This window comes from Maylandia zebra, linkage group LG17, assembly GCF_041146795.1.
Source record: "Maylandia zebra isolate NMK-2024a linkage group LG17, Mzebra_GT3a, whole genome shotgun sequence".
In the NCBI taxonomy this organism is placed as follows: domain Eukaryota; kingdom Metazoa; phylum Chordata; class Actinopteri; order Cichliformes; family Cichlidae; genus Maylandia; species Maylandia zebra.
The window spans coordinates 3,845,640-3,872,617 of NC_135183.1; the positions used below are offsets into that span (position 1 = coordinate 3,845,640).

At 38.0% G+C, this 26,978-nt stretch overlaps 1 protein-coding gene across 3 annotated transcripts; it reads right to left on the reverse strand.

Moving 5' to 3' along the window:
• Window positions 1–4,626: 4,626 nt before the first annotated feature.
• On the reverse strand, window positions 4,627–9,992 carry LOC143413146 (uncharacterized). 3 transcript variants are annotated; one of them, XM_076875693.1, is made up of 3 exons: window positions 5,147–9,992; window positions 4,856–4,986; window positions 4,627–4,763 (listed from the first exon to the last, which is right to left on the reverse strand). In XM_076875693.1, the coding sequence occupies exons 1-2, from the start codon at window positions 9,950–9,952 to the stop codon at window positions 4,876–4,878; spliced, it is 4,917 nt and encodes a 1,638-aa protein (XP_076731808.1). In that variant the 5' UTR covers window positions 9,953–9,992; the 3' UTR covers window positions 4,627–4,763; window positions 4,856–4,875. The 3 variants fall into 3 exon arrangements, with proteins under 3 accessions (XP_076731808.1, XP_076731806.1, XP_076731807.1); XM_076875691.1 differs by having other exon boundaries at window positions 4,856–9,992; XM_076875692.1 differs by having other exon boundaries at window positions 4,746–4,986.
• Between the last annotated feature and the right edge of the window lie 16,986 nt (window positions 9,993–26,978).

Below are 26,978 nucleotides of genomic sequence, written 5' to 3' on the forward strand. Positions count from 1 at the left end.
GTGTGCATTAATGCGAGTCCAGTAATCACCTTTCTGACAATACATACAGGTATAAGTTAAACCTATGGCAGATTTTGGATCTCTCAGTTGTATTAATAGGGTGAGTATGCATGCACCTAATAATTATAAAAAACCTATTATAACTAGAAAAATTTGCATTTCCTGCGAAAATGCAGTGTGGATGCTTAAAGCTGAAGCTGTATGCAAAAAGTAGCTGAAAAAGCTGAAAAGTTGCAGAAATTGTAAAAACTTTGCAGAAGCAAAGGAACTTTGCTAAAATGGAATAACTTAGCAGAACTGCAATCACTTAGAGGAAACTGTAAAGCTGAAGCTGTCTGCTGAAAATAGTTGAAAATAGCTGAAGAAGCTGAAGAAATCAAAGTCAGTGTTTAAAAAGTTGTTGAAATTTTAATAACTTTGCAGAAGAACATCAAGTTAGCAAAAATGTAATAACTTAGCAGAAATGCAATAACTTAGAAGAAACATAACAATTCAGCAGAAATGTAATAATTTATTAAAAAATTAATAACTTGGCAGAAATATTACAACTTACCAGAACTGCTATAATTTTGCAGAAATGTAATTATTAGGAAAAAATGTATACAGATAACAGCTGAAAACGATGACGTAACCTCAAAGTTACTTGTTTAACTGTGAAAAATGACCAGAAACATTAGAAAAGAAAGAAAACCAATTCAATTCAATTTATATAGCAACAAATCACAACAAAAGTCGCCTTAAGGCGCTTCATAGATACAGAGAAAAACCCAACAATCATATGACATATGACCCCCTATGAGCAAGCACTTTGGCGACAGTGGGAAGGAAAAACTCCCTTTTAACAGGAAGAAACCTCCAGCAGAACCAGGCTCAGGGAGGGGCGGCCATCTGCTGCGACCGGTTGGGGTGAGAGAAGGAAGACAGGAATACCAGCCAGCAGATAAACTGATGTGAAACAAAACCAAGGTAAAATTGCAGAATTTACACAGTTGGTGAAAGGTAAAAATGGCAACAAAAACCCCCCAAACAAACAAACAAAAAAAACAAACAAACAACATTTAGTTAATAAGTGCACAAGATGATTCGATGATAAATATGGTACCAATCTACAAAATACTGTCGAAATGAAGTCCACATTGTGATATATTTCAGGTGTGGAGAGTCACAGAGCTAAACAATCGATGTGCATATTTAAAGAATCAAATAAAGAACATTGTTGTGGAATAAATTACAGTGAATAATAATCACTTCCCTGCGTTAGAGAGTGACTTATGATGATGTATTAATTGGCTTAACTTTACCTCTAACAGCTTTTCACATAGTGCTGTGACCAGGGTGAAATCCATCATAAAGTAACTGTAAACAGTAGAACCATTAGCATGAATGTTATGGTTCTACTCTGATCAAAACTCAAGTCAGCTGTGTGACCTGATATAAAATGATAAAGAGGAACACATATAAATGACCTTTATGAACTTTTCAAAATGACTTTATATGTCTGACCCATTATCTATATATATTAGAGCAGATGTGGAAAACCACTGTTAGACCTACTCTATACTAACACAAACACAGTCAAAAATTCATTGCTAGTGTGACATGTGGTCCTTTTTGCCTTTGACCAATGATATGCTGGTTACTTGGACCAGTTTAGTATTTGCTGTCACAGAGGAATGTTAACCATAAATCCAAAAGACAAAACTGAAAAAATATGTTAATTGCAAACATGTTTTTGCTTAGTAAGAGGATTGAAATTACATGGAAACTGTCACCTTAAAGCCTCATTGTAAATATCATCACAAACAGATGTTTTCCACACGGTTAACAAAGCTCCACCACATCCAATCACTGCATATAAATCTAAAAGAAAACAACAACAAATAAAATGTAATTAACACAAGTGAAGTCTAAGGAGCTTGGAAAGAAAAGCGTCTGGACTTCTTTGAGTTCCTTGAAGACGTTTCACCTCTCATCCGAGAAGCTTCTTCAGTTCTAAGGGTCAATGGTGGAGAGTCCCAGATTTAAACCCAGTGGGAGTTTCCCCCCAAAGAGGGACAAAGAACCCCCTGATGATCCTCTACCTAATCACATGAGCCAAGGTGTGAAAGTGGGTGTGGGTCCCAATCAGCCAGGGTTTCGGGTGAGCTCATTGTGAAACCTGGCCCCACCCTATCATGTGATTTCCCGAGGTCAGGAAATCACCCACGCCCACTCCCAGGATGTGAGTGGACGTTACGGTGTCTGGGGAGGGAACTCAAAACTGGATTATAGATGGCAGACAGTTGGTGTCGTAAACCACCGCCTCTGTTTAAAGATGGTCGCTCACAGTGGACGTAAATGGCTTCTTTCACTCCTCCATCTGTCCAAAATGTGAACATTGGCATCCTCAAAGACTGACCTTTGTCCTTTAGATGCAGATGAACTGCTGAGTCTTGTCCCGTGGAGGTGGCTCTTCTATGTTGTGTCATGTGCTTGTGAAGTGGCTGTTTGGTCTCTCCGATGTAGAAGTCTGGGCATTCCTCGCTGCACTGTACAGCGTACACCACATTGTTAAGTTTGTGTTTAGGAGTTTTGTCTTTCGGGTGAACCAGTTTCTGTCTGAGTGTGTTACTGGGTCTGAAGTACACTGGGATGTCGTATTTGGAGAAAACTCTCCTGAGTTTTTCTGATACACCGGCTACATAGGGGATGACAATGTTGTTGTGTCTGTCTTTCTTATCCTCCCTCGCTGGTGTCTGATGTTCTTTTCTGTGAAGCTGGAATGCAGGCACACTGGACGAGCTTATTCTAAAAAATACAGAAAAAGGAACATTTTTTTTGTCTGTAGAAACCCTAAAAACTACAAATAAGTTATACAATGAACAATGTTGAAATACCTTATAGGTGCTGCAGGCCACATAACCAGAATCCAGAGCAATCTCACACTCACATGATGGTGAGGAAAGACATGAGCTCTGCAATGAGGTTTGAAGGCCTCAGTTGGGACACGGAAGAACTCAGAAGACAGCAATACCTGCACAGAGAGACAGAGTAGAAAAAGCATAGATTTGTAATCCATAATGTGAATTAAAACTCAAAAAGTGTCAACAAGTATAATCATTTGAGTGTGGAATTATTTATGCAATAAACAGGATTTTAATTAATTAATTGAATTAAAAACACTGACATTTTTTTTTTATCAAAGATAAAGAATGATACCTCTCTCTGCTCTGAGGATCACTGAGCATCTCTGACAGGAAATACAGTTTCCTCAGTATGAGTCATCATTGATGGTCTCAGAGGTGTGTAGTGTGGTAGCATGATGATGGTCTCCAGATCAGGCAGGAGGTCAGGTGATGGGTGTGTCATCTTCTCCATTGAAGACACACTGGTATGGCAATTCATAACACAGCAGTCTCCTTGTGGCATGTAGTTATCTGTGCAGTCCAGCACTGATGGATCAGGTTTGGCTCAGCAGTTCATGAAGATGGTGTCTGAAAAAATATATCTAACAAAACACGTGCTTATAACACCACCCACCCAGCTCAGCCCCCAAGTGTCTATGTAATGCTGGTATGGGGTGTCGGTTACTAAGTCTAATTAGTGCATCAGAAAGCGGGGGCTACACCTAAAGCCCACACTTTTTGATGTCTTTGTTTATTAGCAGCTTTTTCCAGCTGCTCAGAGAATTCTGACTTGGCCTTTATCCACCCAAACCCAAACCCACCCGGATAAAGGCCAAGTCAAACTCACACACCATACCAGCATTACATAGACACTTGGGGGCTGATCTGGGTGGGTGGTGTTAAACTGTAGTCGGGAACTTTCAGAAAACTATCCATTTACTTCTAAATCAGTTTTTATACATATTCTGTAAGCTGTACTAATGTTTTTCTCTACATAATGTATCATTATAGACATCTCTGGTAGCCTAAAGATAGTTTATAACTTTTGACATTTTTTACCTGTAAAACATGATAAGCAAAACCTCATTCATCACAAAAACTTTTGATTCTACAAAAGCTACTATAATCAAGAAAATATAATTGTCTGTATTTATTCATGTGAGCCATAATAAATACCTGCATTTATGTGGGATTTATTTATTTACTATTTCATATTTTCAAGCCCTTGGAGGGGAAGATCTCGTTTGTTGAGCTACATACGTCACAGTAAAAAGATTTAGTCATTTAAAACATGAGAATAAAAGAAATGATGTTGGTTTAATAAATGTTGCAGCACATTTCAGATCAGAGGTGCATGATAGCAGATGTTCTCTGCTCTGCATGAAGTTCAGCAATGATTTGGTGAAATGATTAATAACATTGCAATAAGAAAGGGTCTTCTGACAGACAGAGTAGGGAAGACCCTTTTTTCAATGAAAAATCTTTTTCATGCTCTACAATCAGTAAACTCTGTAACAAACATGATCTGTAATTGTTTCAAAACTCACCAGACGACTTCATGATTGGCTCGAGGACAGGACACAAAAGACAGGGTTGTGGTAACTGTAATATGATCTCAGAACACCTGAATACAGACATTTCTGTGGCTGAGAAATAAAAATGAGGTCAAGCAGGGTGTTCTTGTCTGTAGTGGCAGAAGTGATCAGCTGTGAATACCCTCTCGACTGAAACTGCTCCAGAATCTGTTTTCTTCCACTCTGCAACTGGTTCTCATTAAAATCTCCACACACAATGATTGGGTGACAGTCCATTATTTCAAGTGAATCTAAAAGACTTACCAGGTTTTGCATGAATGGTGTCAAACTGTAGTCAGGGGGTCTGTACACAACAGCAATGAGCGCAGGGAATGGAGCCTGAACCTTCAACACTAAAAACTCAAGATCAGTGACATTATGCAGATACTGTTTTACCTGAACCTGAAAATGATTCCTCAAATACACAACAACTCCCCCACCACTTCTGCTGGCCATGTGAGGAAAGTTTGTGTAGGACACATGTCTGTTGCGTTTGAACATGGTGTAGCCGTCCAAATGAAGACTGTCTGCAACAAAGGAGCCTTGAAGGTGAGACTCAGTGAGACACAAAACATCTGCTAAACACATTTCATGATGACTCTTGATGTCACTGATGTGAGATGGCAAACCCTCCGTATTGTGATGGATCAGTGTAAGAGTGTCAAGTCTGCTGGCTGTTTCTCTGACCTGAAGAAGAGGCATCATTTCCTCAACACTGGCTTGTCTCATGGTTTGGAGCGCTGCAGTTACCTCGGGATTGGCGTAAATCTTTTTCTCATCCAAGTCCTGCAAATAGAGTCCACTGAGAGACGTCACCCTGCTGAGAGCAACGTAAGCCATACCTGGTTCAAAAATGTTCTTCATTGAAACTACAGCTGTCTGTGTTGTAAGACCCTGAGTTTTGTGAATTGTGCAAGCGAATGCTAGCTTTACAGGAAACTGTCTGCGTACCGCTCCTTTAAACTTCAGACTCTCCTCTGCTCTCTCAATGTAAACAAGATCATCAGATGCTGCATTAGCACTGCGGTTGTGTCTCATAGGCTGCCGGTTGTCCATCCTGAGCCCCAGTTTAATTATGTGTCCATCATTTTCAGATCTCACCACCTTTACCAGTATACCAAAAGCACCGTTGACTAAACCGTTTAGTGTGTCCAAGTTTCTGGTCAGCATGACTCGAGCTCCTTCAGCAACATTCAGAGTGTCAGGTAAATCATTTCGCCCACCTGTAAATGGTTTGTCTCTTCGTTCCATTCTGCCTGTACATTTATCCTTCTGGAAATCGTCTGCATTGATGATTATGATGTTTGAATGAAGCTTCTTCAGGGTATCTGTGTTGTGGGATTCCACATTCTTGTTGGTGGCATAAATGTGTAAGACCTCAGTTGGACATTCTTCTGGTGCAGTCACAGCCTGTGACAACAAATCTCTGTCGCACTGAGAAAGCTCATCTGTCTTTTCTTTGACTCTAATCCTGTTCAGCATCTCTGCAAAGGCCACATCATCTTTCTGACGCATGATCTCGGTTAGAGTGATCATCTGAAAATGCTCCTGCCATAGGTCAATCTGTTCTGGATCGTAAACACAGAGAGGTTTAGACTGTCGTACTGGTGGCAGCTGGTAAAAATCTCCAACAGCTAAAACTGACATTCCACCAAAAGGTCTCTGAGTGCCTTTGATTTGTTTCAGTCTTGCATCCACATAAGCAAAAAGGGGTTTTGAAACCATTGAAATCTCATCAATAACAATAATTTCAGCATTCATCAGCTCAGATCTGACTTCATCCAGTTGGTTACCAAGTCCTTGAATGGGTGGTTTCAGACTCCTGGGTAGTTTCAGTAGAGAATGTAACGTAGAGCCACTGATAGAAAAAGCTGCTGTACCGGTAAATGAAGTCAGTAAAACAGTTGGATTTGATATGTCAGCTTCTTCTGCATTAGCAGGCAGTCTGCTCAGGATCTTTGATGCTTCAGAATGAATACACTTAATCAGATGTGACTTTCCAGTTCCTGCACCACCATTGATATAGAAGAAAAATGGATCTGGGTTCAAACCACAAACTCGCTGAATACACCAGTCTCTTATGGCATAGAACACGCAGGCCTGCTTCTGGTTCAGATTCTGATACATTACACGTACCACGGCTGGATCTACTGCAGGTTGTTCTCTGACGGCTCTGATCTTTGTTACAGCATCAGACTGACAACTGTAGTCGGGAACATTCTCCTGTTCGTTCTCATCATCAGAATGTCTCTCAGGAAGATTCTCATCGCATTGCAGCCTCACAACTTCAGATTCAGGAGCAAGATTACACCATTCATCAATCACAACATCCCTATTTTGTTCAAACTCTTCCAGTGCACTCTCAATATCCTCAGAGTTCTTCTCATACTTGTCTTTATTTCTTTTCACAACCCTTTTCACAGACTCACTGTGGTCTGAACATGGAAGTCGTACAAAACCTGAGTTGTAGAAGGACTGATAGGTTTGGAACCCTTGTGGTTTCAGTTCCTGCTCTGATCTGTGTGGAAGGTAAAGTCTCAACAGTCGACCATAATATTGCTCAGGATCTTTTTCCTGTGAACAGTGGTAATATCTGATTATAGCTGGTTTATCATTCTTTCGCCTTTGTACAAATCCAAGCTGGTTTAGAAGAGGAAGCACATCTTTTCCTTCATTTGGACCACTCACCAACCTGCACAAGGCAGCAAAATCAGCCAGTGACATTTCCTCATATTCTGGGGTCTCAGGTCTGCATTTGTATTTATCACTCAAACTTGTCATCCAAATATTACAACTGTCGTGTGTTGTGCTTTCCAGGAAGCTCATGGGCCGACTCATTTTTACTGGGTTATCATCTGTTGGTACAAATACAACACTGCGGGAACATTTTTTCATTTTTAGGCCACAGACTCGAGTCACACACTCCTGTGCGCTGATTTCTCTCTTTTTTGAGTAAGCTTGCATCACAGCTCTCATTTCATCACATTCATTGACGGTGTTCTTATCAGAGTTGTCAATAACTGTCTTCAGGTATTCAGAGAGGCCAGATTCTTTCTTTGTTATATATTTACAGAGGTATTCTATACATGAATAGGCATTCAAAATGAATGAGACATCTAAATTAGAGTTCCAGGCTTCAAGCAGGTCTGGGTTGTAATTGTTGATCCAACACTCATTTGGGTCACGTTTCAGAATCAGAGCTGTTTTCTTGTTTATGTCTTGGAGGCATTGTTCATACTCATTCATTGTCAAGTTGCATCGTGACAGAATCTGCTCTATGGTGAGGGAAGCAGCTTCAGGTTCCTTCAGCAGGTTCAACAAAGGTCTGAGTTTGGCTTTTGCAGCTTCAGTGTCTGAATCCTCATCCTGTCTCACAATCATTGTTCTTGTGGCTGGTGGTTTGGGAAACCCAAATCTACAACCAGAGTTCACACTCTTAAAGCATGTCTTTGTGTGGTTTTTGCTGTGCTTTTGTAGCTCAGTGACTTTTTTGTGCAGTTCAGGTTGTTTTTCTGGATCAGGGAGTTGAGCTGAGATGTATCTGTCCACAAAGTCACAGACAGTTTGGTCATCATCCACATCTGCTTCTACCTTTTCTCGAATCCACAGCAACATGTGTATATGTGGACTACCTCTGTGCTGGAACTCAACTCTGTAAAAGTAATCAATGATCTCACCAAGGGGCTGTGCAGGAGAAAAAAGCAAATCTCTGAACAAAGCCTCAACACGTTTATCAAACATTCGCATGGTGGTTACTGGATTTGATCTTAGAATTTCACACTTTTCTGACCAGTCCAGGGCTTCAAAATCAACCTCTTCACCTTGCTGTCTCTTTATTGCTTGAATCACTTCAGGCCATCTCATCTCAGCAGCAGAGAAAGTGACAAAGAACTGAGGTGTTCCTATTTGGCGAACCATGCTGAATAGATCTCTGGTAGTTTTCTGCCAGTAAGCTGGAGTTCCTCTGAGTGGCTGCATAAATCTGATTGCATCTTTATTTCTTACCAGCTTCTCTACTTCTGTCTTACTTTGTAACATTCCTGATGTGATTTTGCGTCCATCTTTGGTCATAGTTTTACCTTTCCTTAGCTGTATTGTCATGCTGGAATTAGCCAAATGTATTTCAGTGACAAACTGTGAGAAAAACAGGTAATTTGTGTCTTTAGCAAATCTTGCATCAATGTTGAAAAGCCTTGACTTGAAGTAAGCACTTGGTGTGAGCTTGAGACGTCTCTTTTCATCCAGTGTATTCTGACCAGTAGGAAACTGCACAGGAAATGCCATGGCTTCCAAATGAGGAGTTCTGAAGAAGCTAACAGGATTGTTTCTTTCTGCAGGAGCCACACAATATGTGTTATCAGTGAAACAGAGAATCTCTTCTGAAATGTCTACAGGCTGCAGACAACTTTCTAGAGCAAAACCTCCATTGTTCAAATCACTTTCTGGTTCATCTGGATTTTGTTCCTCTGGTTGTTCATCACAGGATTGCATATTAATATCTTGGTCACTTTGAGACTCACTTTCGCACAAAAGGGCATCTTTTTCATAGTTGTCAATTTCCATTAAATCTGCTTCATTATAATCATCACTTGCCATGCTGGCTTCATCACTGCTGTCATCATCAGGTAACGTTGGATCACAAAGCAATGCATCATCTCTGATAACAATATCTGTGTACTGTGGATGAATTTGTTTCAGTTTACGCAGAGCTTGAATGAGTTTAGACCAGGTGACAGTCTGGAACAGCTGATGGCCTTTGTAGCACAGTCGTCTTTTCAATTTCACCCTCATGATCTGTGATTGGCTTCTGATCCTCGGTAAACTGTCAACTGTTTGTTGGACCTCAGATGGTACACACACCACATTACCACGTATGAGTCTCTGTCTCCCCTTTGGAAGAGGAATAATCTTAGCAAATGGTATGCATTTGGCAATCAGATGTCTCTCCAGAATGTTGAGATCACAAAGTTCAGCTGGAATATCCTGCAGTTCTAAACCATTAACAGCAGCAAGCCTGGGCATGCATCCACTTTTGAGGGAACTGTGACATGTGTGACAGATATACTCTTTTTTTCTCTCAACAGGAAAGCTGCAGTGATCATGACATGCTTCATCACACACATGAACAAATTTACCAGTTAGGCACTGATGAGCTACAGTCTGGTGTTTTGAGTAATTTTCTCTTTTGCAGATTTTCACCTGATTAGGAAAAGAAGCTTTTAGACAAACAGTACAAACATAAGATGGTGCTGACTTAATGTTTGATCTGAAACGAGATATGGCCTCATTCATTAAAGTGTTCTCTGGATGACACTGTAAACTCTCAGCTGGTCGATGCATCTGGCGATATTTCCGTTTTATATTCATTGCACATCTGATATTATGCATCTGTCTGAAAGAAAAACCGTTCCAATATTTTACTCTCATTCGTTCTCTCATATTGTCCTTGTGTTGTTGCTGAAATTGTTTTTCTTCTCCATACCGCTTTGTCATATAAGATCGTTTTTTCTGTTTAAAATCTTCGCTTTTTTTATATAGGTTATATACATATGACCCCATGTAAGCTTTATGTTTCTCTCTGAATCCAGCACAAGTTCTGTATATTCTTCTTATACGCTCTTTCTGCTTTTCTCTGAATATGGGAGACTCTCTATATGTTCTTGTTACACGTTCCTTCTGCTTTTCTCTGAATATGGGAGACTCTCTATATGTTCTTGTTACACGTTCCTTCTGCTTTTCTCTGAATAGGGGAGACTCTCTATATGTTCTTGTTACACGTTCCTTCTGCTTTTCTCTGAATATGGGAGACTCTCTATATGTTCTTGTTACACGTTCCTTCTGCTTTTCTCTGAATATGGGAGACTCTCTATATGTTCTTGTTACACGTTCCTTCTGCTTTTCTCTGAATATGGGAGACTCTCTATATGTTCTTGTTACACGTTCCTTCTGCTTTTCTCTGAATAGGGGATTGTCTTTATATGTCCTTATGACACATTCTCTTTTTCTCTCTCTAATTTTAGCACTTTCCCTATACATCTTTCTAAAATGTTCTCTCTGTTTCTCCTTATAGGTAGCATTTAATTTATACAATTCATTTTTGTACATGCTCTTTTTCTGTCTGTGATCAGGATCATTACACTTCTTAGTTGAGTTTTTTTTCTTTGTCTTGAAGCTTTCATCAAACCTGTACATCTGCCTTTCTTTCGTCTTCTGATTTTCCTTTCTCTGTGGTAGCTTTTGTTGGGTCAATAATCTTCTCCTCATTTTTTGCCTTTCATGTTTACTATATTTCAGCAGTTTATCTGAGAGTTCCTCTGTTATCTTAGTTGAACTGGAGGCACTGTTTGAATCATTCTGAGGAACAGAATCTGATGTTACCTGAGTGTCTCTTACAGAAGATGCAGAGGTTTCTATTTCTAAATAATCAGAAGGACGATTGTTCAGCTCAGCAGCTGGCTCATTTGAATAATCCACTCTGGATGACATCACTTCAGTAGCTAAAGTGTCGGCCACAGTGTTCTGTGTCTGCTCAGTGGACTTTGGAGTTTCAAATTCAGGTTCATTTAAAGCTGGTGCTGGAACAGTTGTAGCTGTTTGTCTGTTTTCATCAGCATCTCTTTGGTCAGCAGCGTTTTCACTGTGAAACTCGATGGGCTGTAGCTCATAAGTGCAGCTTGGTGCGATGCTGAACATTCTGTACAAACGTTTGATCCTGTCAATCATGTCATTAAGACGTGTGAACTTCAACATAACTGCAGTTCCACCACTTGCACTTAGCGACAATGGCATACCAGTAGACTTACGTGGGTGAGGGTCAAAATATGCATATTCACCTGAAGTCAGCCTGCTAACAGCGATGACTGTTCCTCCCATGACTAGCAAAGCGTAGCGAACGTCTGAAGCCAAACACTGTAGTCCCTGTTCAAGGCTCGGAAAGTGATCTGTACCATCAAATGTGCCGTAATGAGCAAACTGAGACATGTCGACTTGATACTCGTGTCTGCGGCTGGTAACAACTGAAGGAAGTTCATCGCAGGCTAGAAACACACTGTTCACAAACCTCAGTCTGGCATCTGAATAGACTGCATGGCCTTTGTCCAACACACGGTTTAGATCTGCTCTGGTAATAAATTCATCCTCGTGTAAGAATGACAGGAAAACCAAACTGTTAGCCATGCATTGCTGATTCCGGTACTTTCCATACCTAGGAGCGGCCTGGCTTCGGGAAGCACAGACGCTACTCACTCGTGGACTTTCACTGTTTGTAACCTGTACATGAGACTGTCCTGGAGCTTGTCCATCATGCTGTGTTTGTACAGTTAGCTGGGGTTTAGTCTGGATTACCTGCATAACTTCAGGCTCTGGGACAGACACTGAGGGAACACTTCTTTTTACCACATCTGCATAAGACACTGTGGCTGTCTGAACACTGCTCTGCACTTCTGTGCTGGGAAAAGCTGAAACACAAACCTTTACCTGCTCACTGCTCTGAGAAACATTCACCTGTTCTTTCTGCTTTTGCCATCTAAGCTTCAAGGACTGCGACCTTTGACTTTTTCTTGGCATTTTGCTGAAGTACAATCTGGAGCTTATATGTGGTTATACACAAATATAAACAAAACTGAACCTTGAAACACAGAAAAACTTATAACTCCTTAAGTTACTGTTAAATCTGAGAAATGTACTATTATACTATAAAATGTTTTTATGAATATATGAATAGATGTTAAAAAGCTGATTTGTACTCCAAACTCAAAATAAAGGAAATTCAAAGTTCTCTGGAAACAATTTGGTCCGTTTTATTGTACCTCTTTTAGAAACGGGGTTTCTTCAGCTGGATGTTCTGCAGCAGTCAGGAAACAGGAAGTCTGGGTCCTCAGGCACTTCTCGATGACAATACTGACTGAATACTTACACTGAGTGACAAAATGGGTTAGTCCTTAAATAATAATACTATAAACTTGCAGTCAAACGTTATAGCCAATGAAACAGACTAACAGACTGGATCTGATTTATTATTTATCTGAATGTATGTATTACAAAATAACCAGATTATCTTATTACAAATAAACTTATAAAAAGGTGATATTTTATACAATTGATCAAAGTAAGCCAAACTAGCAGTCCAAACTAAAGTCTAATGCAAAATTAAAATGACAAATGTAGGGCTGTGTAAGTAGTTTCTACTATAAGTTCTACTGTACTGTAATTCTACTACTGTATATTCAACTTGTAATTTAAAGCAAAATGACTGAATGTGAGAGAGCTTAATGACAGGAAAGAAAGAGCAGTGAGAGCAGAGATCTCTCAGAATTCTGTAACAGATAGATCAAGTTCTGGTAACTTGGATTTCTGAAAATTGGATTCTGAAAGGATTCTCAAAACTTGGATTCTCAAATTAGATAGAGCAGTAGAGATAGAGGGATACAAGATGGAATGGCTTTCAAATTAGATAGAGCGGTAGGGATAGAGGGATACAAGATAGAATGGCTTTCAAATTAGATAGAGCGGTAGGGATAGAGGGATACAAGATAGAATGGCTTTCAAATTAGATAGAGCGGTAGGGATAGAGGGATACAAGATAGAATGGCTTTCAAATTAGATAGAGCAGTAGGGATAGAGGGATACAAGATAGAATGGCTTTCAAATTAGATAGAGCAGTAGGGATAGAGGGATACAAGATAGAATGGCTTTCAAATTAGATAGAGCAGTAGGGATAGAGGGATACAAGATAGAATGGCTTTCAAATTAGATAGAGTTGGGAGAGTGATAGGATAGACAGAATTGCTTATAATGATAGAGAGAGAGAGGATCTTCTGCAGCAGGTCACCTGTAAGACACAAAAGGCATGGAATTAGTCATATTTCCAACATGCTTGGATTTACCATATTCTTCAGACTATATGGCACACCTAAAATCCTGTCATTATCTCAAAAACATACAATGTGCCTAGCGTATCGATTCTGGTTATGCTTACTGACCTCAAACGGGATTTCTGTGGTACACAGCGCTCAAAATTCTGTCAAATATTTTAGTAAGACTTCGTAAGCTACAAAGCTGCGCTGCTTGATGTATTGTCAGAGCATTATGGCTACCATAGTCAGGACCCTCGCAGAGTAATTCGTACGGTGCTTCAACATAACATTATGGTGTGTGTACAAGGACCTGGCACGTGCTAAGAGACATGCTTAAGAAGCAGATTTCAAACTGATCAACCCATGAAGAGTTTGATGGATTTGTGGATGAGGAATGAACTGAAAAAGTGAGTGTATTGTTCTGTATTTTATGTGTTACAACTGAACAGTGTTGAGAGTTGTTGTGAATGACTTGAATAAAGTTGGACTTATCTGACTGTTTGTTTGGCTTAATCTGCCTTAAAAACAGGCTTGTTTATTGACATTATGCCTTATAATCTCAAAAATACAATACATGTAGGGCTTTAAATACTAAAGACTTCTACAGTAAATTATTGGACTGAACAGAATGACAATGTTTAACAAATGATGGTGGAACTGTTATAAGGACATTTTTACATTCTATTAAAACAATAAACTAAGTCTATAAACTCAAACTAAGACGTGCTGCTACAGTAACTTACTGTAAATATTAAATGGTCCAACAAAACCAACACACTGAGGTTACAGCACAGTTTCAGGTCACTCTGTATGAATTTTGGCAAAATGAGAAATTTGGAGACAGCTAGTTTCTACATATTTCAGTCACATTTGGGGCATGTTTGATACACAGCAATAAGCACTACACTAAATCTATAATAAACTTATCATAGCTGATATAAAGGCCTAATTAGCAAAATTTAGTATGATGATCATTTCTTTGTAGATCATTTCATGATAAAAAGAACAGAAGTGAGTGCTGTATCTGAGCTGTTGCATGTAAGATCTTTGCTGGACATTCCCACATTTCTTAAACAAACAAACAAACATGACTTTCAGACAGTTCATCTTTTGTAAATTAGGCCAGGATTATTTTCAAAAAACAGCCTTGATAAAAATATCAGGCCACTATAAAATGTCTTATGTTTATGTTTTCATCCCACCTATACTTTGCAAGTCATTATGACAAATTACAAAAAGCAGTTTTTAGGCAGTGATTTAAGGGAAGAAGCTTTTGAAATCCACAATGCCCTACCACCAGTGGTCTCAAACTCTGGTCCTTAAGGCCTGGTGTCCAGAAACTTTTCTATGTGTCCCTGTTGCAACACACCTGAATAACATTAGTAGGTCATTAGCAAAACTCTACAGAACCTGACTGCATGCTGAGGTGGTAATTCAGGAATTTGATTCATGTTATAGCAGCTCATGAGTGAATGAACATGATGCAATGAAAGTACTTTTAGAAGTACATTTTTCCAAACACTTAAATTACTTACATTTGAGTAGTCTTAGGGGATGCCACTTCAGCACACAGTCAAATTCTATACTCTCACTAATGACCTACAAATGTTATTCAGGTGTTTTGTAACAGGGACACGTGGAAAAGCTTCAGGACACCGGCACTTGAAGAGTGGAGTTTGAGACCCCTGTCCTATGTGAATATTTAATTGTCCCTAAACTGCTAGTCGTGAGCTGCTCTAATGTGAAACAAACACATATAGTTCTGTAAAGGTTTACAAAGAGACTACTAAGGATCTGGAGACCTCAGAAAACAGAAACCCTCCCAGATGTTGTAGCTGAACATGCAAAAACAAGTTGCCTAATAATATCTCGATGATAACCAAGAGCTGTGCTGACTAACTGCACTAAACTGAATCATCTATAGTGAGAGAAAAACACCAGCATTAAAGTCAAACATGGTGCTGTTACTGTGATGTCCCAGAGTTCCTTTACTACTTCAGGACCTACATCAACTCATCAGGTCCTGGGCTTAAGTTTAATCACACTTAGGATCTGAAGCACACAAGCAAGTCCAATTGAATGAATGAAACAAAACACATGGTGTAAACTAATCAGTCTGGACTTTAATGAAATTAAGATTCTTGCCATGACTTGAAAACCCTATATTGGGCCTTAATTAAGACTTTTTTCTTTTCTTTTTTTGCCTGTCCTGTTTGGATCTAATTATGACAATTCTGAAATTATAGTGGACCAAAATCAACCAGTGATGTAAACCAGTCATTACCAGTTACTGTAAATGCTTGATAGTAATTGTTGCTATCAGGGCATCCACAGCTGGGTATTAGAGACCAACATGTTTTTACATTAGACCAGGTTGTTCTGGTTCAAAAATGAAATCATCACTTTAAAACTGCTTTTTGTATTTATCCAGGTCATCCTTGTTAGATGATTTGAAACATGTGAAAAAAGCATAAACAAAATAAATCTGCAAGGAAGAAAGACCTTTCTCAGCACTGTACCGCAGACAAAACCTTTACTTACCAGACTTGCGACGATCAGATCAGTATCCTAGAGAAAGGAAACAACACATCAGATCACTGTTTAATGACTTACACTGTTGAACCTCTTCACACACAATCCAATTTACTGTGACATGAAATAACTAGTAAAATCCTCAATTTCTTCAAGCCTTTATGAACTCACTGTAGTCTAAAGAGGACAAACTTCAGTTACAGAGTCTCACATGGTGATAACATGTGTAATAAAGGCATGCATACTACAGAAGTGCAAAAAAGAGGCACCAATATTTGTTGGTACAGATTATGGCTTTTTAGCTCCATCATTTTCTATCACAAGACAGTGCTTAATAAAGTGTGAAAAAACCACAACTGTTAGAATCAACGGAAAACCTCATTAGGTTTTAGTTCTGATCTGAATATGTAAATCCTAAAATACATGTAAATTCTGACATGTTATAGTAACAACAGTGGCACACCATTTTTGCAATTACAAAAATTATAATAAAGAGTCCTTCCATTGTACCTGTTGGCAGGAATCTTTTTGTATTTTTCAATATTTCCCTTTTATATAAAATTTTAAACACATTGTATCAAGCAAATTATTAAGAAACTGATTTAAACTTATTGTATATAAATTACACACAGGCTTTAACATACACAACATTGCCTACTCACAACTCTGGTCCTCTGAGTTTTTTATTATTGCTTAAATGTTTAACCTACCACTTCTGTTCACTCAGGCAAAAATACTTCTATAGTGGTCTGACTTTAATGTAATACATAAGCAGAATATGAGTGAAGATATAAATCAACAACTGTGGTGCTCTGCTACGTAAATCCACAAACAAACGGAGAACACAAACAACTGTATAAAAACAGTTGTTTGTGTTCAAACATAAAAATCAGACACAAATGGCCTGTTAAACTTCAGGGACAGTCAGAGGTCATGTGTGGGGCCTTTGCTGCTACAAGGTATAAATTCTGACCATTTGATTTTGCCCATAAATAAATGGTAATGTCACAAAAACCAAACTACGTTAGGTAAGTTGCTAAACATGTTACACAGTGACAATGTCATATTACTGCAGTTACAATTGCTGCTTACTTACCAGCAAACGCAAAACCAAAGTTCTGTTTCACTCTGTAACAAAAGAACAAAAATACAGAATCAGACAACTGAAATCAGCATCAGAGTCAATACTGCATCACAATCTGTAGTGAAAAAAAAAATCTGTTAAATTCTTTGTTTACAACAGCTTTACTATAAACACCCCATCTTCTCTTTCTGCACCTTATTAAAGATTTCTGTCTTTATTAAGGTGATGTGTCGTTTTATCGATCTGCAATAAGCCACAGAAATTCCTCATTAACGTAAAGCTCTAATACTTTGGTGCTATTACATAACACATCAGATACCACAAGCAAGGATTTGCTCGCACTGCACACTTGATCAAATGATAACATCACAGTTTCAAAGCATGCAACAATCACAAATAATACTTGATACTATAAATGCTTGATGGTAGTTCTTCGTATCAGGGCTTCCACAGCTGGGTATTAGAGACCAGCATGTTCTCACATTAGAACAGATAGCTCTGGTTTGGTTTTCTCTGCTTCATACGTGAAATCATCACTTTAAAATGCTTTTTTGTATTTATTCATATCATCCCTGTTAGATGATTTGAAACATGTGACAAAAAAGCATGAACAAAATAAATCTGCAAGGAAGAAAGACTTTTCCCAGCACTGTACCTCAGACAAAATGAACTCACTTTAGTCTAAAGAGGGCAACATTTAATTGCAGAGTCTCAAATGGCCTTAACATGTGTAATAAAAACAATAATTACTACAGAAATGCTTTGATAAGCCTTTAAAATTAAAATTAGACATAAATGGCCTATTAAACTTCAGGGACATTTTTAGGGACACTCAGAGATCTAGTGGGGGGGGGGGGCTTTACTTCTTATAAATCCTAAATGTGTTTTTGCCCATGAGCAAATGGCAAGATATCACAGAAAGCCAAACTATTGTATATAAATTGCTAAACATGTTACACAATCCCAATTTCATATTGCTTCAGTTACAATCACTGTTTACTTACCAGCGAAGGCAAAACCAAGCTTCTAGTTCACTCTGTGTAACAAAAGACAAAGAGCAAAAATACAGGATCAGAAAACTCAAATCAGCATCAATACTGCATCACTCTCTGTTGTCAAAAAGATTCACTAAACTTCTTTGTTTACTACAGCTGGAATACAAACAACAACTCTCCTCTGTTTTCTTTGGTCTACCTCTCATTTAAGATTGCAATAACACTCATACATGAAAAACTGCACGGTGTATATTTTTAAGGCTTTAATATTTGAGGTGGTCTGCATTCAAATTCTACTTCCTAAAATATTACCAACTGCACATAGTATCATTAAATATGCTGTTATTTTAAAATAAATATCTATATACCATATTAATAATAATAATATACTGACATATTTTATTAATGTGAAGGTGGGCTGTTGTTTATTTCATTAATTTTCCACAAAGTGAGAATTTAAACTGTGCTGCAGATTTAGGTTGGCACAAACAAGCCTTGTTAAACAGTTCTTAAAAATTAAAGTCTACAAATTAGGAGTTCTTATTATTCTTGGGCTATGTCCACATGTACACAGGTACTTTTGAAAATGGACATTTTTCTATCCGTTTGCACCTTTCGTCCACACTTAAACGGCGTTTTCGGTCACTGAAAAACTAAAAACGCTTGCCAGGATATTTTTGAAAACTCCGTTTTTGCATTTATGTGTGGACAGGGACACAGAGAAAACGCAGCGCCTTTTTTGCCGTCACACTGTGCGCCACGTTATTGTTTCAGTGAAATGCATTTCTACAATACGGTTACTGTTAATTGTTCTCTCTGCAGTGTTTAAATGCTTACATATACACACACAGTTACTGTCCCCCCACACATATGACCCTGTTCTGCTTTTATGCCCCATCTTTGTTTGCCATTTCCCACCGAGGCTTCTAGACTTCTGATTGGCCAACATTTCTACACGGTTAGGAATATATCGCCACCTGCTGCTTTGGTATGTTCCTAGCAGAGTTTTCCTTCATTTCTGCATTCATGTGTGGACGGGATTGTTTTTTAAAATGAAAACGTAAAGTCTCAGTTTTCAAAAATACCCGTGTATGTGGGGACATAGCCTATGTTTAATCCTCAGTTTCTCCCCCCCTCCTTTCTCTTAATTAATCCACAAGACCTGCACACACGCGACTCTTTTTCTCCCGTGTTCGGTCAGAGGCGGTAAAATGGCTCCTTTGATCTTGCCGACAGCTGACACTGAATCTAAGATGGCGGTTCGTTAAAAACTTTACAGCATAAAGAATGAGGCTGTTTTAACCAACTGATTTGTGAAGAGAACTAACTGCACCTTATGTAACAGACTGACAAACACGAACACACCAAATGTAATTAATAAAACAACACAATAACCGTGGTTTACCGTCAAATCTTCATTTCACACTGGGCTCATAAGAACGCTAGTCGTTAGCATTGGGTTGTTAGCTTTAGCTCATCAAACACTGCTTTTACATACAAAAATGACAACTTTTCACTAAAAAGCAACCATTGTGTTACTTTAACATGAGTTATACCTCGGCTGGCTTTATAAATCACTAACAAGAACTTGTTACATCGCGCAAACAGAGTATAGACATTTAGAAGAGGAGAAGACAAGCAGAGGAGCAGCACTCACCCAGAGCAGACTCAACGAAGTGTGCAGAAAGGCAGATGTCCGGCAGTCAGGTAAAAGATGAGGCGTTCACGGGTCATAGGAAATTCCAGTATTACACACAATGGGCATTGTCAACATAAAAAATGTAGGTGATTTTTAAATATTTTATACAATATCTATTTGCTAAAAACTAGCAGAACTTTAATTCTATAAGTTAAATAAATATTATTAGAAGGCTCTTCTCCTGAACACCCACACCAAATAGCTGGTGATAGAGTTCACCAGACCTAAAAAAACAAACAAAAAAGACAACCAGTCCAGGACAGTCTGCAAAGATGTTTTAAAGACAATACATATACATATATATATACATATACATATATATACATATACATATATACATATATACATACATATATATATATACATATATATATATATATATATATATATATATATATATATATATATATATATATATATATATATATATATATATATATATATATATAAGCTTATCCAGTAAGGATTCCCCTCAAACAAATGACCATAATTTCCTAACCGTAAGGGCTTGAACGGTCATTCTTAATTCTTACACCGTTTTGTTCAGAAGAGAAGAAATGTATAGAAATAGTATGATTAAGCATAAATACTACATTTAGCAGAAATACTATATTAAGCAGAAATCCTATAAAAAGCAGAAATAGTAAATTAAGCACAAATCTTATGAAATAGCAGAAATAGTATGATTTAGCACAATAGTAATAACTTAAACAGACAAAATGGAAAAGCAAAATGGACAGCTGAAAAAATGCTGAACATGCTGAGGGTCCGTCAAACATACTTGTTAAATGAAAAAAATCAGCAAAAAAAAATATAATAGCCACACAATCACAAATATGTACACATAAGGAAACACACATGCACAGAGAGACACACACACAAGATCCAATTCAGTCGGCCAGTCTAAATATATTGAATTTGAATCTTACAATGAGATCATCCCATTAAAGAAGCTTTCTCTCTCTCTCTCTCTCTCTCTCTCTCTCTCTCTCTCTCTGTCACACACACACACACACACACACACACACACACACACACACACACACACACACACACACACACACAGGGAGAGAGAAGCAAGTTTTCAGTCAAGCAGCCTGTGAGCTGCTGAATTTGAATCCACCAATCAGAGAGGCTGTGTACTTTTTCCCAGCAAAACAGGTGCACGCAGCACAGAGAGAGACACAGGATTTTTGCAGTCTATTTCTCATAGTGAGGACTCCCCTCAAACAAATGACCATAGTTTCCTAACCGTAGGGGCTAGAGCGTTCATTCTTACACCGTTTTGTTCAGAAAAGATGGGGGAATCTTCAAGTGTTGACAATTTATCATTAAAATAGGAATTATTGAAGATATTTGACTTGTAATAGACCATAACTTAATAGAGGTGAAGCAAAAACTGCTTTGACTTGTCCTCAGCTGGCTGGGAAGCCATGGAGGCCTCAATATGCAATTTGTATGTCTCTGATATGTAAATTTGAATATTACAGTTCTCACAGAGGATTGACTCCCTGGGGACCTGCCACAAATATATAGAAATACTATGATTACCCAGAAATACTACATTTAGAAGAAATACTATGTTTTAGCACAAATACTCTGGTTTTGCACAAATATTATAACATAGCAGAAATACAATTCTATAGCAGAAATGCTATATTTAGAAAGAAAAATATAATATAGTAGAAATAGTATGATTTAGCAGAAATACTACAATATGGCATAATAAAAATGATTTAGAACAAATACTATGATTGAGCAGAAGTACTAAGATGTAGTAAAAGTACTTTGATTTAACAGAAATACAATTATGGAGGAGTAATACTTTAAAATGGGAGAAATATTGATACACACACACATACATACACAGAGCCTAAAGGGAAGAGTATTTGTGTCATGGAGTGTTAACAAGAATGTGAGGTCCATATTAGAAAAGCTGGTAAAATCATAAAAGTTTGCAGAATTGTAATAAATGATGAATATGAATTACTGGTCTGTGACAGTGTATTAATTTGTAGTGAAAAAAACATGTTGACCAAGGTGGAATCGAACCCACGATCTTTGGCTTGCAGACCCGTGTCATTACCAACTGCGCCACTGGGAAAGAGAGGAGCCACTTTGAAAAACAGGCTCATAAGGAGTCAGAATTAGATCGCGGTGAGAGACGAAATACGCCGTTTTTTGGAGTTACAAAACGTTGTGTAACTCAAAAAATAGGTGGACTAGAAGCATAATTATTGCACTGGGTGAATCAGCGGACTTTGGTGTACTTTGACTGCTATTTACATTGCTCTATGTACATCCGTCACTGAGATATGACGAGAGAGGAAACGGAAGACCTCAGATATATTTGAATGTCTGAGTCCTCACAGAGGATTGGCTGCCTGGGGACCTGGCAGAAATATATAGAAATAGTATGATTAAGCATAAATACTACATTTACAAGAAATACTATATTAAGCACAAATCCTATAAAAAGCAGAAATAGTATATTAAGCACAAATCCTATAAAAAGCAGAAATACTATATTAAGCACAAATCTTATAAAATAGCAGAAATAGTCTGATTTAGCACAATAGTAATAACTTAAACAGAAAAATTGGAAAAGCAAAATGGGCAGCTGAAAAAATGCTGAACGTGCTGAAGGTCTCTCAACTATACTTGTTAAATGAAAAAAATCAGCAAAAAAATCTATAACAGCCACACAATCACAAATATCTACACATAAGGAAACACACATGCACAGAGAGACACACACACAAGATCAAATTCAGTCACCCAGTCTAAATATATTGAATTTGAATCTTACAATGAGATCATCCCATTAAAAGGCTTTCTCTCTCTCTCTCTCTCTCTCTCTCTCTCTCTCTCTCTCTCTCTCTCTCTCTCCTGTCACACACAGACACACACACACACACACACACACACACAGGGAGAGAGAAGTAAGTTTCTAGGTCAGCCTGGGAGCTGCTGAATTTGAATCCACCAATCAGAGAGGCTGTGCACTTTTCCCCACCAAAACGGGTGCTTCTGTTTACACACGCAGCACAGAGATAGACACTGGATTATTGCAGTCTATTTCTCATAGTGACGACTCCCCTCAAACAAATGACCATAATTTCCTAACCGTAGGGGCTAGAACGGTCATTCTTACACCGTTTTGTTCAGAAGAGATGGGGGAATCTTCAAGTGTTGACAATTTATCATTAAAATATGAATTTTTAGAGATATATGACATGGATGACTTGTTGACTTAGAAGCCACGAATTCCCCAATATGCAAATTTGAATGTCTGAGGCCACATATATGATTGGCTGGCTGGGAAGCTGTGCAGGCCCTGATTTGTGGATTTGAATTCCTCAGCCCTCAGATATGATTGGCTGGCTTAGAAGCCATGAAGGCCCCAATATGCAAATTTGAATGCCTCAGGACACTTATATGATTGGCTGGGAAACCGTGCAGGCCCTGATTTGAAAATTTGAATGTCTCAGTCCTCACAGAGGATTGGCTGCCTGGGGACCTGCCAGAAATATATAGAAATAGTATGATTAAGCATAAATACTACATTTAGTAGAAATACTATGTTTTAGCACAAATACTATAAAAAGCAGAAATACTATAATTTAGCAGAAATACCATATTAAGCACAAATCATATAAAAAGCAGAAATACTATATTAAGCACAAATTCTATAAAAAGCAGAAATACTATATTAAGCACAAATCCTATTAAAAGCAGAAATACTATATTAAGCACAAATCTTATGAAATAGCAGAAACAGTATGATTTAGCACAATAGTAATAAGTTAAACAGAAAAATTGGAAAAGCAAAATGGACAGCTGAAAAAATGCTGAACATGCTGAGGGTCCCTCAAATATACTTGTTAAATGAAAAAATCAGCAAAAAAATGCACAGGGAGAGAGAAGTAAGTTTCTAGGTCAGCCTGGGAGCTGCTGAATTTGAATCCACCAATCAGAGAGCCTGTGTACTTTTTCCCGCCAAAACAGGTGCATCTTTTTACACACGCAGCAGAGAGAGTCACAGGATTATTGCAGCCTATTTCTCATAGTGAGGACTCCCCTCAAACAAATGACCATAATTTCCAAACCGTAGGGGCTAGAGCGGTCATTCTTACACCGTTTTGTTCAGAAGAGATGGGGGAATCTTCCAGTGTTAACAATTTATCATTAAAATGTGAATTTTTAGAGATATACGACATGGATGACTTGTTGACTTAGAAGCCACGAATTCCCCCAATATGCAAATTTGAATGCCTGAGGCCACATATATGATTGGCTGCCTGGGAAGCCGTGCAGGCCCTGATTTGTGGATTTGAATTCCTCAGCCCTCAGATATGATTGGCTGGCTTAGAAGCCATGAAGGCCCCAATATGCAAATTTGAATGCCTCAGGACACATATATGATTGGCTGGGAAACCGTGCAGGCCCTGATTTGAAAATTTGAATGTCTAAGTCCTCACAGAGGATTGGCTGCCTGGGGACCTGGCAGAAATATATAGAAATACTATGATTAAGCATAAATACTACATTTAGTAGAAATACTATGTTTTAGCACAAATACTATAAAAAGCAGAAATACTATAATTTAGCAGAAATACTATATTAAGCACAAATCCTATAAAAAGCAGAAATACTATATTAGGCACAAATCCTATAAAAAGCAGAAATAGTATGATTAAGCATAAATACTACATTTAGTAGAAATACTATGTTTTAGCACAAATAGTATAAAAAGCAGAAATATTATAATTTAGCACAAATAGTATAAAAAGCAGAAATATTATAATTTAGCACAAATAGTATAAAAAGCAGAAATACTACATTTAGTAGAAATACTATGTTTTAGCACAAATAGTATAATAAAGCAGAAATACTATAATTTAGCAGAAATATTGTATTTAGCACAAGTACCGAAAGGTACCAGAAATACTATGATTTAGCAGAATAGTAATAATTTACAAAATTACAAATATGGAGGCATATTGAAACAGAAATGCACAGAGGGACACACAAACACAGGCTCTAATCCAGTCAACCAGTCTAACTATATTCAATTTAAATCCTACAATGACATGCTGCCAAATAAGGGCAGGGTCCTCTCTCTCCCACTAAACACACACACACACACACACACACACACACACACACACACACACACACACACACACACAGGGAGAGAGGACTAAGTTTCTAGGTCAGCCTGGGAGCTGCTGAATTTGAATCCACCAATCAGAGAGGCTGTTTACGTTTTCCCGCCAAAACAGGTGCATCTTTTTACACACGCAGCACAGAGACATAGACCTGCTTCTTTCAGTTTATTTCACATAGTGAGGATTCCCCTCAAACAAATGACCATAATTTCCTAACCATAGGGGCTAGAGCGGTCATTCTTACACCGTTTTGTTCAGAAGAGATGGGGGAATCTTCAAGTGTTGACAATTTATCATTAAAATATGAATTTTTAGAGATATATGACATGGATGACTTGTTGACTTAGAAGCCACGAATTCCCCAATATGCAAATTTGAATACCTGGAGCCCACATACATGATTGGCTGGCTGGGAAGCTGTGCAGGCCCTGATTTGTGGATTTGAATTCCTCAGCCCTCAGATATGATTGGCTGGCTTAGAAGCCATGAAGGCCCCAATATGCAAATTTGAATGCCTCAGGACACATATATGATTGGCTGGGAAGCCGTGCAGGCCCTGATTTGAAAATTTGAATTTCTCAGTCCTCACAGAGGATTGGCTGCCTGGGGACCTGGCAGAAATATATAGAAATACTATGATCAAGCATAAATACTACATTTAGTAGAAATACTATGTTTTAGCACAAATACTATAAAAAGCAGAAATACTATAATTTAGCAGAAATACTATATTAAGCACAAATCCTATAAAAAGCAGAAATAGGATGATTAAGCATAAACACTACATTTAGTAGAAATACTATGTTTGAGCAAAAATCCTATAAAAAGCAGAAATACTATATTAGGCACAAATCCCATAAAAAGCAGAAATAGTATGATTAAGCATAAATACTACATTTAGTAGAAATACTATGTTTTAGCACAAATAGTATAAAAAGCAGAAATATTGTAATTTAGCAGAAATACTATATTAGGCACAAATCTTATAAAATAGCAGAAATAGTATTATTTAGCACAATAGTAATAAGTTAAACAGAAAAATTGGAAAAGCAAAATGGACAGCTGAAAAAATGCTGAACATGCTGAGGGTCCCTCAAATATACTTGTTAAATGAAAAAAATCAGCAAAAAAATGCACAGGGAGAGAGAAGTAAGTTTCTAGGTCAGCCTGGGAGCTGCTGAATTTGAATCCACCAATCAGAGAGCCTGTGTACTTTTTCCCGCCAAAACATGTGCCTCTTTTTACACACGCAGCACAGAGAGGCACAGGATTATTGCAGCCTATTTCTCATAGTGAGGACTCCCCTCAAACAAATGACCATAATTTCCAAACCGTAGGGGCTAGAGCGGTCATTCTTACACCGTTTTGTTCAGAAGAGATGGGGGAATCTTCCAGTGTTTACAATTTATCATTAAAATATGAATTATTAAAGATATTTGACTTGTAATGCACCATAACTGAGTAGAGCGAAGCAAAAACTGCCTTGACTTGCCCTCAAACAACGCTTTCTAACTCGAAATCTATTTGGAGTATCGATATCATTCTTTCACCGTAAGAGACAGCAGGCTTTGGTGAACAATCATGGAAATTTTCAGGTCTCTGTGGAAATCCAAAAAAAAGTTATGACGAGAGAAAAAAGTGGTTCATTTCCACAGTTTGAAATCTGAAGAAATCTGAGCGAAGGACGAATTTCCTACCCTCAAACAAGTCCAACTCATTTCAGAACGGTAATAGGTGAGAAAGAAATTCTTGAATTGTGAGCGTCAGGGGTGTCTGAAGATATTCGGGGACAAGCCTCATGTCTTAACTTTGCTTCGTTAAGGAGATATGACGATTCGAATATGCCTCTCATTACAGAAATCCAGCGGTGATTTTGAACAAGCTCTCCATTCACTTTATATGGAGAGTTTTCTGACCTTGTGTTAGTCTGAGGAGATTTGCAAAAATTCTATAAATCCCACAACAATGATGGTGACATTTTCTGAAAGCCAGCAAAAATACCTACGTTTTGATGTATAATTTGTGGAAGTTGAGTGAAAATTGAGCAAGTAGCAAACAGTTGTTCGGACATGAAGAGAAGACTGCAAAACCTTCAGTGACACACTGGAAGCCAAGAGCATAGCAACCATAACAACGCATGTATTTTGTGAAAAATCACAATTTTGCAACTCAAAACTTTAAGA

Coding starts and splice junctions, on each gene's coding strand:
- LOC143413146 (XM_076875691.1), bottom strand. CDS start 9,952: ATGACAAAGCGGTATGGAGAAGAAAAACAATTTCAGCAACAACACAAG.